The sequence below is a fragment of the Cervus elaphus genome, chromosome 26 (genome assembly GCF_910594005.1).
Source record: "Cervus elaphus chromosome 26, mCerEla1.1, whole genome shotgun sequence".
NCBI lineage: Eukaryota > Metazoa > Chordata > Mammalia > Artiodactyla > Cervidae > Cervus > Cervus elaphus.
Window position 1 is genome coordinate 15,271,663 of NC_057840.1, and position 15,730 is coordinate 15,287,392.

The window sequence follows — 15,730 nt, forward strand, 5'->3', positions numbered from 1 at the left end:
GTGGTGCAGTAAGAGTCTGCCTTCCAATGTAGGGGGTGTGGGTTCAACCCCTGGTTGGGCAGCTAAGATCCCACATGCCTTGGGGCCAAAAAACCAACACATAAAACAGAAGAAATATTGTAACAAATTCAAGAAAGTCTTAAAAAAAAAAAAAAAAAGAAAACCTAATCTAACTTGAGATTTAAAATTCACTAGAAAAAAATTACAGAAAAAGCATTTGAGATAATGCCAGAGCAGTTATATTGGAGGCTATATACTACACTTATTTTTTGGAGGGGGGAGGTCTTATTTCCCTGGCCAGGGATTGAAACTGTGACCTCTGCACTGGAAGTGCAAAGTCTTAACCACTAGACCCTGAGGAAAGTCCCCGAGGCTATACATTATAAAGTTTCTCCTCTTTAAAAGTGTAGATAGACATTTTCTTGGTTATTTAAATGCAATATTGTTCAGTGTCAGTGAACACAGGTCATGAATTCTAAGAAGGGCTCAAAAAATAAATTGGCATTTTCATGTTTATTTGCCAATATCTGGTACTTCTTCATTATCAAAAGCCTCTCTGTCTCCTCTGTCTCCCGGTTTCCTGCCACGAGTACTATTTGTGATGACAATTGGCTGACATACGCCCTAGGAAGCCATTTATTTAAATCATTTATTCACTCCTAACTTACATTCTAAGCACTTGATTTTGCTTTTATACTGTCTTCATTAAACAAAAATGTTAATAAAATATTTCACTGAGAAATTAATATTTGTTGTTGCTGTTCAGTCGCTAAGTCATATATGACTCTTTGCGACCCCACAGACTGCATCACACCAGGCTCCGCTCCCTTGACCTCCACTATCTCCTGTAGCTTGCTCAAATTCATGTCCACTGAGTCAGTGAAGCTATCTAACCATCTCATTCTCTGCCACTCACTCCTCCTCCTGCCCTCAATCTTTCCCAGCATCAGGGTCTTTTCCAATGAATCAGCTCTTTGCATCAAGAAGCCAAAGTGTTGGAGTTTCAGCTTCAGCATCAGTCCTTCCAATAAATATTCAGGCTTGATTTCTTTTAGGACTGACTGGTTTGATCTTGCAGTCCAATGGACTCTCAAGAGTGTTCTCCAACACCACAGTTCGAGAGCATCAATTCTTTGACACTCAGTCTTCTTATGGACCAACTCCCACATCCGTACATGATTACTGGAAAAACCATAGCTTTGACTATAAGAATCTCTGTCAACAAAGTGATGTCTTTGCTTTTTAATATGCTGTATAGGTTTACATTGTCAAAAATCAGAAAGAGAATAATACAACATATTTTTTAAAACCCTAAAGAATAGAAATTTCATAAGGAAAAACCTGAGGAATGAAACAAGTTTACACCTCCCATGTGTCTTCCCACTTTAAAAATTACACAAGAGCAGTAAATAGGAGAAATAAAAGAGCAGAAGTGGCTTTTAACCAAAACAAAAATAGCCCATTATTATACTCATGAACAGATCGGGTTAAACATAATAAATTCCAAGAGAAGATAATTTAGAAAAATGCATTTAATTATAAAAAAAATTTTTAAATAAAAAAGCAATGGCACAAATCATCACAAAGGTATTTAAGTGATCATATCCACAGGCTGCTCTTAATTAAAAATTAAAAATTTGACTGTTCTCATTAGCAGCATTTTCCCCTCCTAATTAGAGTGACATCAAGAGCTTCTGAGAATGCGCAATGTTTCTTAAAGTCCTACTAAAAAGTATCATAAACACAGTTTGTGCAACATTCATGTACATTACTTTTATTCACTACACTCTAAACTCATAAAATATGGAACATTTCTCTCTCACTTCATTCCTCTTATTTACAGTATGGAGGCTCATCTCTTATCATAATATGGTTTGTGCATTAAAATCTCTGGGAATGGTCTTCCCACAGCATTTTAATAAATTTGCTCTGACTAAAATAAGTACACCAAAAAAAGCTTGTTCATATGATGGTGTCATACTCAGAAGAATAATTCTTCCTGCAATTCATTTATGAGTAAAAAGAAAAAAAAAAAGGTTCCTCTTTCAGCAGAACACATTCTCAACAATGACGGGATCACACTACTGCACGTATTTGTGCTGCTAACACGACAATAGGTAAAGCCAGCTACGACTTTTTAAATTTCATTTAGGAGACTACAGCATACACGAAATGATCTTCCACTCTCTCATTATCCATAATCCAGTTATTCCACATGGATATATTTTATTTATTCTGAGTACGTAAGTCTCAAACAGTGCAGTAATAATTGGCAGTTTCTGACAGTTCTATTTTCTTGATATTGGATACAGTTCTGAGCACATATGTCAGCTGAACTGAAAAAAAAATGCAAGTCTCTTCATGTGATACAGCAGTAAGGAGTGGGATGCCACTGTCTGAACAAATGACTCAAAGAGATGAATATTAATGTACGATAGAGACAGAAATATTGCTGAACTCAGTCTGTTTCCAGAGGTACAATCTTCACATCTTGCCATACCTGATCCCGGTTACCTTTCCGGTTGAAAAACAAACCCATCTGGGGGGAAGGCAGGCATCAGGAGGAGAGAAGGGTGAAAATCCACATTACTGTATACATCGTTTCAGAACAGAAAGAGAGGAGGAACAGAGTATATTTTCATATTAAAAAAGGATGTCGCATCTGGACACATTCCATGGAGTGGATGAAAATAGCCTGCAAGCTAATTAAGCGCCTTTCTTCTCACTCCAGAGATTTTTTTCTAATGTGAATAATAATAACTAACATAATCTGGCAGCAGCACAAATCTAGAACTTATTAAGGCTCAGTGTGTGACTATTCAAGAGTAGGGTATATCTGAACAATAAGAGTCCCACCATTTATTTTGTTTACACTCTTGACCCAGCAAGTATGATTAAGGGAGTCCTTATGTCTATCTTCAGCTTAAATCTTCTATGACGGCTTTGACTTTATAACCCACTCAGCACTGGGGTTGAGCTGATATAAGTCCTTCATGTAAGTGTCGTCATCGAGGCAGCGTTCCCCTGGGAAAGAGATGTTACATCAGTTTAATACAGTGAGTGGGAAGATGGAGAGGCAATTTTAAATTTAAGCCTCATGGTTTAACTCTGGAGTCTTACACTTTGAAACAGTTATCATTTTTTCCCACCTCCCATAATAAGGCTTGGGCCAATAATGGAAAAATTAATTGAGTAATCCTTCTCCAAATGCGGCTCAGAGGTTAAAGTGTCTGCCTGCAATGCGGGAGACCTGGGTTTGATCCCTGGGTCAGGAAGATCCCCTGGAGAAGGAAATGGCACCCCACTCCAGTATTCTTGCCTGGAAAATCCCATGGACAGAGGAGCCTGGTGGACTACAGTCCACAGGGTTGCAAAGAGTCGGATACGACTGAGCAACTTCACTTTCACTTTCTCCAAATGCATAGGGTTCAAATGAAGTTAGGAAGTTGAAAATACTGTCTGTGATGGGCTTTTAGATGGTTCCTTAAAAGTTTATTCACCTTTATTAAGTAAGAAAACATGCTTAATTCCCAATATCTAATAGCAAATGCTCAAATATACTAATACTTGATTAACAGAGTTAACAATCCAGATTTCTAGTAGAATTGTGATTTATTTAAATTTTTGAAGGAAACTTCATATTCTTGTATTCAAGTTTCAATATTTACTAAAATTTTTTAAGTCCTAGAAAAGAATTCTACAAAACTTATCTTAAGGTATTTTCAATGACTATTTTGAATTTATTTGTTGACAATTTCACTCTTACCATTTGAAGGATCAAAAAAAGAAGGAAGTTTTACTTTAAATTTTAATAATATGAGTACAACCTATTGATAGTTATAAGTGGGCAAATAAAATATGAGACATGGTCAAAACGAATCCATTTATCCTATTTCTATTTTATAAGGTACCAATGTGTGTATGTATACATATGTGTAATATGTAGTAGGCAATCAATAGAAGCAAAATAACTTCTGCTTTCACTAAACAATACCCAATACTATACCATAATAAAAGTATCATCTTGGTCTTAAATAAGCTCACTCCCTTTATTAAGATGTGCTCTCAGCACACACACACAAAAAAGAGGTTTTGAAAAAATTCATTGACCATTTCAGCAGTTATTCCTATTTTAGGGAACTTGCCTTTGGCTCAGGGTCCACATAGAAGGAGCTCTAAAGAGCCAGAACAGAAAGGCCACATCATTAAAAAAAAAAAAAAAAATCTCATCAACTATAATACTCATCAACTGTCTACAGAGTGTTATATTTTACTTCAAATTCCCTTTTCTGTCCCGAAGATATAAAAAACAACCACTGGCAATGTCAAATAAGCATATGGAACAAAAGATTTTTAAAAAAATGTGCTTACCAATATTTCCTCCGATTTCATACAAAAAAACTTCCCCATTCTTGAGAGTCTGGGCAACTCCACTAGCAGGGACAAAACAAACTCATTAGTTGCATCATCAGACAGCTTGCAAGTAAATCACTTTAATGTGCTTGGGGAATTCTAGCTTGTATGGGAAATTCATAACTTAGACATACTGTAATTATCTACACGTTTGTATTTTCCCATCTGTTAAATGTGTTGAACAGTAATAAAAATGTCACACCTGTAAATTAAAATAAACAAATGGAATCGTACATCCAAAGGTGAAATAATAAATCAGTACCTAAATTTGTAAAGTTAAAAAGAAAAGTAACATCTTAGCTGTCTGTAAAATTATTAATATGGTCATCTATTTTGCATAGGGGCCAAAAAGGTCCTCATGAAACTCTAAGGAGAAATGTCTGCACATTGCATTTATTCAATAGTATTTCTCACAGGTTTCCTGTGCTGACCACTCTAATCGTGTACAAGATGAATATAAAGAATACAGCACAGTTCATAAGCCTCCCTGTGCTAACTGTTCCAATATGGGAGGTAAATGCTCTCAAAATAGAACCAAATACTCATTATGATGACTTTACAAGTAGAATGCATCTACAGGTTTACACTCTTCAAAGAATAAAGTCTCCAGAACATTAGGTTTAAACAGTGGCAAAATTAAGTGCTTTACAAAAATCTCTATTATCTAGAAAACTTGCCAAAACCAGATTCAGAGCTCTAGAAAATCTGATTTTATATGCCTAGATCAAGCCCTAGAATCTGGTTTTCAAACAGTCTCTGGTAGACTCTGATGCACATGCAGGGTTTGTGAACCACTCACAGAGACACTGAGGACAGACTCCCTGGAACTGACAAGAGAAAACCAGGGCTGACTTTTCCCATTAGAAAGATGTGATGCAGCAGAAGCTCTCCTAACCCACCATTCATGGTTCCTCTCGTTACCCAGCTCCATCTTCTCTGCTGTCCACAGCACCCTGACCACTCAGGGCTACGCGCGTTCTCAAGCTTACGATACCCCCTGTTGAGCCATATCCTGACCAAGAGACAACTCACCTTGCTTCCAAACTGGTGTATGCTTATTTTTGAAATTAAATAATTTAATGATTACAGTTTCATTTTTAATATAGCATATAACCTGATAAACTATAATAAGAGTCATTATTTTCATGAAAACCAAATGGAATGTTTTGGGAGACTAGGAAAAAAATCTAGTCAGGTTATTGTTCTCAGATTGCTTCTCCAATATTTATACTCTTATTTTAGTTTAAAGAAACCTAAACTAGATTTCCTGGTATACATTAGCTTTCACTTAATACTAATCAACCAATCCATAATGAAAGAAAAGGCAACAGCTATTACCAAAGACTGGTGAATGAATGTGTCATTTATTGCATGTTTACTTTATGTCACTTGTGTGTTCTTGGCTTCAGTAGAGAAAGCAGGGGAGGAAAAGGATGGAGGGAAGTGGGGTTTCCCATTGTCCCTATACAAGTGGAAGGCAAAGAAGGAGGGCACAGTCATGGAAGAAAAGATACATGTAAGTATTTATTGAAAACATCACTTATTAGATGGCCCAGACAGATAATGCTGTGTACTTCATGGTCATTTTCCTACTTAATTATCACATGACTTTAAGTAGGTCCACTTTTACAATGAGGACCTGAGACTTACAGAGATGATAAAAACTAGCCTAACATAAAACAGGAAAATCTGGTATTTGGATCCGTATTATCTGGTCCCAGCATCCCCAAGCATAAAAGAAAGGGCTGAGGACTGGAAAGAGAAAAGGCAAATGGACCAAGAAGTTTGTTAGACTTCCCTTTGGGTGGAGCAGGATGGGGAAAGGAGAGGGGGTAGAAGAAAGGATTCGGCTTTAGTGGGTAGCAAATGTTTGCTTAATAAAAGCACCACAAGCAGTAAATCCAAATAGACAAAGGGCAATTGTCACAAAACTAGTACTTTCTTATAAGAATATGTCTACCATTATCCTCCATTACCAAAAACTCTGGGAGTTGGTGATGGACAGGAAGGCCTGGCGCGCTGTGATTCATGGGGTCGCAAAGAGTCGGAGATGACTGAGCAACTGAACTGAACTGAACCAGTATCCTACTCTACCCTAACTATAAAAGTCACAGTGGAATGCATCATACAACTTGAGAGTCACACCTCGTATTACCTACAAGTAGAGAAGCACAACTGCAGACTAAATTGAGCATCTGGGTCCTGCAAGTAAACACTGCATAAATTAAACTATGTCCAGCCTGGAAGAGCCACTTATATCTGAAGTCTGGCCAGACCTTCAGGTACACGCTTTGGGAGAGGATGGGAAGCCATTCCCGGTGGGGAGAATGGCATCTACTTGGTCAGTTCAGGGAACAGAGAGGAAGTGGATTGATTTCCTCGAGGCAGAGAGACCTTTTAGGGAGCAAAGACATCCAAGAAAGCCCAACTGCTCCCAGGACCTAATCCTACTCCCCCAAATTCCAACTGGTCCAGGAATTAATCCCCCCAAAGTCCATCTACTCCCAGACTCTACATCAGTGGTCCCCAGACCCATGATGACCTCTTGGTTCCCGAGCCAGTAAAGAGAGGGATTAAAGAACTTCCTTTGGGGACAAACCCCAGATTTAGAATTCAGCTCCAACACCCAGGTGACATGTGACCGTGAAAGTCTCAAGTTTTCTTATCAGTAAAATGGAGGTAATGATAGTACTTCCCTCAGAGTGTGGTTGAGAGGGGAATTTAAGCCCAGAATTACCAATAAGCCTCTCTTTTATTTCATCACCATCTGTTAACTACACAGGCTCATGTTTTCTTCCAATTTACAAACCGCAAGGGAAGACACTTTAAAATATTTTTTATACCCTTTTCAACATCTAGCAGAGGGCCATAGACAGAGCAGAGACATATTAAATACATGCAGTTCTGTATTAAAACTGGAGAAGTTTTGACAGAAAACTTGAATGAAAGAATGAAGAGATTAAATTCTACGGGAGATGAAATCAGTATAAAGAAGCTAAACAGCTAATGCCTCTGAGGTCTCTGTCTTTAAAAAAAAAAAAGTTAAGATTTGTTTAAGTGGAAATGAGAAAGGAGAGCATTAAAATATAATTTTAGCTAAAAATAAGAACTTGAACACTGAAATAGCCATACCCTGTTCGAACCTCCAAAATTCAAGAAAAGACATCTCAAACATGTCTCAAAAAGTGTGTATTGGGGAGGTGGGAGGGAAGTTCGAGAGGGAGGGGACACATGTATACTGATGGCTGATTCACACTGTTTGTTATACGGTGGAAACCAATACAACACTGGAGAGCAATTGTCCTCCAGCTTAAAAGGGATGCCAATGTCTTCCCTTTGGACTCCTCCTGCCTCATCAGCCCCTAACAGAGGGGAAGACTTGGTGGTCTCTACTGAGGATGGGGTGCCTGGTCCTGTGACTTCAGAACTCCAAGGGCCAGTGGTCCCCTCTGAATTCTTTATACCTTCTGTCTTAAAATTTAAGCATTTCTTTGTATTCACTATATTTCATTGAAAAAGTTGTATCTTTTGTTTTAATTCCACTGTATCCCAATGAGTGGTTTTCCTAACAGACTACACATAGTAATTAACCTCCAATCACCATATTCTGGAAAGAATACTGAGTAATGTCATGCGCCAAGTCCACTGCAGACACAGTGAAGGAATGCTCAGACCTCCTGCCTGCAACAGGCTCAACTTGAACACAAACTACACGCAATGAACTCGACTCATTCCAACATTATTATTTTTAAGTCTCCTTTTTTCTTCTGCTAACATTTTAAGCCCTTCACACCAGCCATCGTTTAAAAAAAAAAAAAGGGAAGACAAAAAAGAAAAAAGAGGGGAGGGAGAGAGAGCAAGTGAGTGATACCATGGAATAATTAAAACAAAACAGGCCTCTACCTTTCTTGGCTGAGAAACCTGGCAAGTACATCACTGGCTTTGAGTTCTTCAGTTAGCTGTATTGCCATGGAAACTTTCGAGAGATGGGGAGCTTGTACGCGAATCACTCCCTGAGGAACGTCAGCCTGCAAGGCAATAATGACACTGGAACAAAGCTGGCAGCAGCTGGAACGTGTAACTCTGTACAATGCATTATACGGTAAGTGTGCTTAACTACTATGCATTTTACTTCACTACATAAAAACCTTAACTACTGTATAATGTCATTTACTAAATTACATCAAACCTCAAATATCCTCTTAATGGTGATAGGGGAACTTTATAATGCCTGTGCAGTAATGCTTAATTATTTTTAAAGATGTAAAGAATGACAGCAATAACCATTACTGCCATATTAAATGCTGATTTCTGAGTATTATCTACTGGAGGGTGTTTCTTCATGTAGCAATTTATGAAATTGAATCAGAATGAAGTTACTTTGCAGGCTATTGCAATGTATGCATTAAAAAAAAAAAATCTTCCTGCACATTCACAAAACTTCACAAAAATTCTGTCCCTGAGAGTATTAAAATAAATGAAACATTCCCAATACCTTTGTATTGTGTCAGCTGCTCACTTGGTTGATAAGGACTCACTGTGACTGCACACTTTGAACCCGAGAAGACTCATTCTAAATCCTGTGCCCACAGATGTTAAGAACATTTTATGTATTTGGGAGGCTATCAAAGAAAGATTTTGAGGATCATAATATCAAAACATCAACTATGGCATTCAAAAATATTAGGCTTAATTAAGTCCTAATGGTTCTGCTAAAATAAATATTAACATTATTTATAACCATATGCTCTTGAACAAACCTTAGACCAAACAGCATGCACAAATTATGTTTAAACGTAACGCTTTAAACACTACAAATACCCTGTTTAATTCAACCGGAATTTACTAAGCATCTACTGAGTACGGCATCGTGCTACTGGTGCTTAGCAAATTTATTTACTTAGCCAGTAAATAAATAAGACACAAGTCCTTTGGTGTACAATATAATTTTTGTGCTCACAGCATCATTTTTTAATGTATATAGTCTTGAATTTTTTTTAACAAAGTATAAATATACCATAGGTGGAATTAATGTGATACTTTCCAACATGTAACAAAAATAAGATGATTTTTAGATCAGGTTGCATAAAAACATAGGTGTCCTCAAAAGATGTAAGATTGCTTCTCAGCAACATCTGAGATGTAGTATGGGAATAACAAAGAAAAGTGATACGGCACAGGACTATCAAAGGAGCAAAGGATGGTGTACAATGACAATGGTATTGTTCCCCCAAACGAATCCCAAACACCGGTTTCACCTATAGAGACAGGCTGCGCCCTCATCTGACCACTCGGTGAAGCCCTAAAGGGTGCAGGCCCCTCCCAAGCCACACAAAGACAAATCGCGTGGGGTTGCCCACTGGCCATCCAGCTGGGGATGGACTGCATTCCCAGCACCCTGGCCTGAGTCCTCTCCCTGGGGATGGACTGCATTCCCAGCACCCTGGCCTGAGTCCTCTCCCTGGGGATGGACTGCATTCCCAGCACCCTGGCCTGAGTCCTCTCCCTGGGGATGGACTGCATTCCCAGCACCCTGGCCTGAGTCCTCTCCCTGGGGATGGACTGCATTCCCAGCACCCTGGCCTGAGTCTTCTCCCTGGGGATGGACTGCATTCCCAGCACCCTGGCCTGAGTCCTCTCCCTGGGGATAGACTGCATTCCCAGCACCCTGGCCTGAGTCCTCTCCCTGGGGATGGACTGCATTCCCAGCACCCTGGCCTGAGTCCTCTCCCTGGGGATGGACTGCATTCCCAGCACCCTGGCCTGAGTCCTCTCCCTAGGGATGCTGTGTCAGTCCATCCCTGATCCCAGCCTGTGCCCGGACCCCTCAACTCCTGCTCAATTTCTCCCATCCAGCCTGGACCCCTGCCTTGTTTGTTGACTTCCAGCTTCTGGGGCTTGTAGTTTAGCCTGATACCTTACCGAGTCTCTGACCTCCACCTCACCTCTCATTTACAAGGCTAATTTGCCATTTTCCTTGATTCTACGACACATTTTATTTTCATCTGTAGTATTTTGGAAAATGAGCAGATTCTTACAATGATGGGGGCATTTCATGTGGTACTGTTGCCATCCTTTTCCAAAGCAGTTATTCAGTCAATGAAGCATCTTATAACTCAAGGATTATGCTATACCCACTTCTCCCTTGGGGTTCATCTCTAGCTTCTATCCTGCTACGGTGATTTTGCCTGCTGGCCTGGCCTCAACTCCTGGCCTCACCTCCTCATAGGACGTGAGAAACAATAAGCTAGGCCTGATAACTTGAATGTTGGAGTGATAACTCTAAGAGCAACAGCCGGAAGTACTGAGTCTGCATTCATAAAATCCAACTGACCGTGCCTACTCAGTGAAAAGAAATATTGGTATTTTGGTTTCTGTTAGTTTATTATTACCGTACTATAGGAGGGTCCTAAATAGCAGGTTAGGGTTTGTAGATCAGCACCTACTTTATGCTGATTTAAAAGTTAGGAAATTCCGCTCAAGTCATAGTGCCAACTATCCTGACAAAGAGGGTTTCTTTGGTGAAAGTCATAGTTGCAGAAATTATTTCCATAATTACATCTTCTATAACCCTAGACTATCAAAAACGGCAGGAAAACCTATACTGACATTTAAAGTGAAGTAAGATGATATGATTAAGTTTTTAAATATAGAAGGTCCTACAATAAATGAATTATAAAATCAAAATGACCCAGAAAAATAATAAATTTGCCACAGAGAGTTCAGGAATATAGCAACCTTCCTCTGCTCCCTGCCTCTCCCCACTATTCCTTGTGGCACATTCCATTCTTTGCATAAAAAAATAACAGTCAAAATTTGCTGAAAATACCCATGCTTTCCTGTATTTATGTACATTCTCCTCCCCTTCTGAAATATCCCCTGGTATCCATCCATTTTTCAAGGTCAAGCTCACATACCTCAAACCCTGTGGAACACTCCATAGATGGTTTCTGACTCCACAGAATCAAAAGGAATTTCCTCTTTCCATCGAAATTCCCACTGAATCTCTTTTATAATGGAGATCCTAATTTATGACACTTGTATTCTAGTTACATGCCACACATCTGAGTCACATCTGTAGCCATCTATCAATGTTTATTGATTAAATGAGTCACTCAAAAATATTTTTCACTAGGGACTTCCCTTGGGGGGCCAGTGGTTAAAACTCTATGCTCCTAATTCAGGGGGCATGGGTTTGATCCCACGTCAGGGAATTAAGATCCTGCATGCACATAGTGCAGAAAAAGAAAAAGTCTCACTCAAAATCATATGCTAATAGAAGTAAAATTTCTCCAGAATAAAACTATAGCAATGAGCACTTTCCTTAATAGCAAAAAATAGTCTTAAGAATATTGTCTAAAAGAAAAAAGTTAAGTTGCCTCTGTCTACCACATGATACTACTATTCCCCTCCCTACTGAGAAAAGACAGGGAGGGAAAAAGAACAGAGGAAAGGAGTTAAAGATGCTACAAGGGATAATTCAGTTATCTGGTCCTGCAGACAGTAGCCAACATTAGCATGAGCCTGCCTGGGAACGCAGTCACTTTCCCCCCAAGGCATCCCAAGAACAGCTGAAGACCCCTAATAATAGGACCACGGCTACACTTCCCCAATGAGTTCAGGGATCATACTGTGGAGAGTATGGCCAAGTTTTCTTGCAAAATACAACAGTGTGATCAGGATGGTGTGAGAAGTTGTACCCGACAGACAGCACCTACCTCTCACGGGCATCCTGGCTCTCTTTGACTGTTAGTTTAGAAGGAAGAGGCCCAGGTACCAGCATCTGAAGGCACTTGAGAGTTCTCAAGTGTATGTGAAAAGTCAGGTAATTGCTGTATTTTGGTTTTGCCAGTATATGGGAGTAGCTTGTGTATAGGTTGCTTACGGCTATGAAATTAAACATTTCCTACACTTTCCCTCAAGTGTGTGTGTGTGTGTATGTGTGTGTGTTCATGGGAGGGAGGGAGAGACGGAATTCTCAAGAGTGTTTATTTCCATGGTAATACATCTCATCCAAATTCTCACTACACTACAATAAAAAGATTGTGAGCCTCGCTCAATTTGAATCTATTCTGCTCTTTATTGTTGGAAGAGAAATGAGCTTAGCTGATACATGTAATAGTTAAAAATGAAGCGTTTAAAAGTTGTTTCTGGAAAGTTTTTCCTGGTATCTTGACAAGGATAGAAAAATGGTATTTACTAAAGATGACAAACAGTAAATGATGTCAAAGTTCTCATTTAAATAGTGCACAACAATTACTATCAAGCTCCAGAATCATGGTGTATCAAATACTAATGATGTTAGTATACTAATTACACTGAGCTGCCAAGCTTTGAATGGACACAACATGCCTGATCATTGGAGAAGGAAATGGCAGCCCACTCCGGTGTTCTTGCCTGGAGAATCCCAGGGACAGAGGAGCCTGGGGGGCTGCCGTCTATGGGGTCGCACAGAGTCAGACACGACTGAAGTGACTTAGCAGCAGCAGCAGCAGCCCAATCATTAAGCCAAACTGTTTGCTCTTAGCTGGAGCCACAATAAGAACTAAACCTGTGAGCAGTAGAATCTTTGTAACCTTCCTAGTTCACATTTTGTTTGTCCAAGCAGCTGACTCTGTCCCTTACTTCTTAGAATTCTTTTGGTGTGCTTGTGAGGTGAAGTTTTATAATGCACAAAAAGACTGGAAAAGAGCATTATTTGACTAACATGTGATTAAAAATTAGTCACAAAGGATTTTACAACTTACAAAACAGTTAATTTCTTACGTATGCAAAGGCTGTTAAAATAGAGAAAATAATCTCATATGGTCCTCATATGTTCTACATATTGAAGTCAAGTATATTTTTAAAAACAGGATTTTATTTCTTACTATTTGATAAAATAAACAATGATTTTAGCATTTTTTTCAAAAGGTCTAGACAAATACTGTGTTACTCATATTTTTATACCCTAGAGATTAGAAATTTAATGCCAGACCCTTAGAAGAAACATTGATTTCCTTTCTTAAATTAAAAGATAATTTAAATGTAAAGATGACATCTTTTAATACTACTCCCCCCCAAAAAAAAACCACAAAACCCCTCTGTCTTCAAAAGGGCAAATTGGAAATACAACTTTCTCAAAACAAGGCCAGATATAATATGTATTTTGGAAAATTTAACAAGGACATTTTAGCAGGGTATCTTCAACTAAAATGACATATTTATCACTTTAGTCTGACTGGAGGTGGAGATACAAAAATCATTCTCTGTTATCTTAAACTGTCTAATATTAATTGGGCTTTTGTAACCCAAATGCTTAAACTTTTATCCACCTGACAGACACAGAGAATTTTAAAGAAAGGTCTGAAATAAGTTTTATCATTAATAAGCACTTAATTGACAATGAAATAAATTCTGATATTTTTCACTTTTAATATGGTATTTTTTTAGGCACTATAAAAAATCAGAGAACATCTGAAAGAAATAAGATTTTATGCTTGATACTGTGATTTGATTTTCCATCTGGGTCCCCCCAAGTAGAGCCGGACACTATTTCTAGACCCAAGGCAGACGCTTGAAACAATACCTGTGACAATGCTCTGGGTCTGAGCTGTTACATGAAACCACAAATGGGATTCTGAACAGAGTTGTGATTAGACACACAACCTCGGCTGTGAATGACCCAGAGTCGACACCACACTGCTGCCAACTCCAGGATTCTTCTGAAATGGCAGAAGATGAGAGTAACAGATTTCTTTGTGTCCAAAACCCCAGAAATGTCACAAGATCATTTTGGAACTTGTAGCAAGTCATGTAAACTCTAGAGCTCAAGTTCCTCAACTGTTAATTAAGGGTGTGACCAGCAGATCATCCTGAGTTAACACTGAAACTCAACCTCAGGGAAGAAAATTTTTGTTTCCTCTATAATGATGGCAGATGGAATGAGCAGCTTGCCTTATTTCACAGAATCTCACAGAGCCCTGCTCTGTGCTCATGCTCTCTCATAAATGCAGAGTTTCCTTTTACTTTTAGAGGTATACTTGACTGATAGAAGAAAAATCACACAGATCTAAGTCCACAGTGGACTTGAAGCCTGTGTGATTCAGCAATTCATAACCAGATGCTCATCAAAGTTGCCCAAGATCCTTTTTAAACAGAGATGCAAAATAAGGTAATTACAGGTGAAATGATGAAAGGTCTGTGATTTCTCTAAAAATACTCAAAGGAAAAATGGTGTGGAAGACAAGATGGAACAAGATATAAAAATGTGTTTGATGGTTGGTGATAGGTTGATGGAAGTTCACATACTATTCTATTTTTGTGTATGTTAGAAAAATCCCATAATAAAATTAAATATATATGCACACAAACACATGTACACCAAATGGGGGGAAATTACCCTGACAGTTTTTTTTTAAACCCTGACAGTTTTTTAATACAAGACACATGTGCATGCCCTGTGCTGAGAGATTCTGATTCACAGGGTCCAGGAAGTGGCCTAGTCAGGATTTTTTGCTATTTACTTTTTTAAAAAAATAATCCTACAGAGGCCCCTACTGCATACTTCTGGCTAAGCACCATTAAGCTGTTCTTACTCTCATTTTATAGAAGAAATTGAGACCCAGAGAGAAAGTGATTTGCCATTAACGTCTCATTAATGGCAAAGCTAGGGCTATATCAAGCCATATGACTTCTGGTGCTTGATGCAGTGTGTTTATATATATATGCACATGTGTGTGTCTGTGTGTGTGTGTGTGTGTATATATGGTATCAATCCTAACTCAAGTTGAAGGTAATCAGAAAATGGTTCTTTTCAAGTGGTCGATAATTATGTTATTTTTCACCAAGTGTTTCCTCCTGTTGTAATTAATAGATAAGTCTCCTTAGTACTTGGAAATTCACATTTGTACCAAACAATTAATATGCTGCAGCCATTATAAACATTGGTCTTGCTAAGTAGATTGAGTGTGTCCCTTACAATCTGGTTCAGACTATTAATCCACCTAGTCCAGCATATCTTAACAACAGGAATACCTTGCTATATACAGTTAGCATTAACAGTATACAGAGGGCTTTAAAAAATATATATATTACCTTGATAAATTTTCATTGTCTACAATCTCTCATCTTTCGCTTTCCAGTCCCTAGCAATCATGGATTCTTCTACCAACAGTCACTGACAATGCTTTGGGGAAAGTCACAACTAACCTTTCAAATGCAAAATCCAGATGATCTCTTATCCAAGGCTAACCTTATTCAACCTCTCTGTAGCATTTGATACTATGCCCCAGGGCAGCTACAACACAACCTTCAACTTTTTCTTACTTCCTATTAC

General features: G+C 38.6%; 1 protein-coding gene across 4 annotated transcripts in view; it reads right to left on the reverse strand.

Moving 5' to 3' along the window:
* Nucleotides 1-1,514: 1,514 nt before the first annotated feature.
* Nucleotides 1,515-15,730, reverse strand: part of ARHGAP18 (Rho GTPase activating protein 18) — a 193,762-nt gene continuing 179,546 nt past the window's right edge. For all 4 annotated transcript variants that reach the window (XM_043888106.1, XM_043888105.1, XM_043888107.1 and 1 more), the window contains 3 exons: nt 8,317-8,441; nt 4,372-4,433; nt 1,515-3,024 (listed from right to left, as the gene is read on the reverse strand). In XM_043888106.1, the coding sequence (XP_043744041.1) occupies nt 2,933-3,024; nt 4,372-4,433; nt 8,317-8,441 (279 nt within the window). In that variant the 3' untranslated portion in view covers nt 1,515-2,932. The remainder of the gene's footprint in view (nt 3,025-4,371; nt 4,434-8,316; nt 8,442-15,730) is intronic.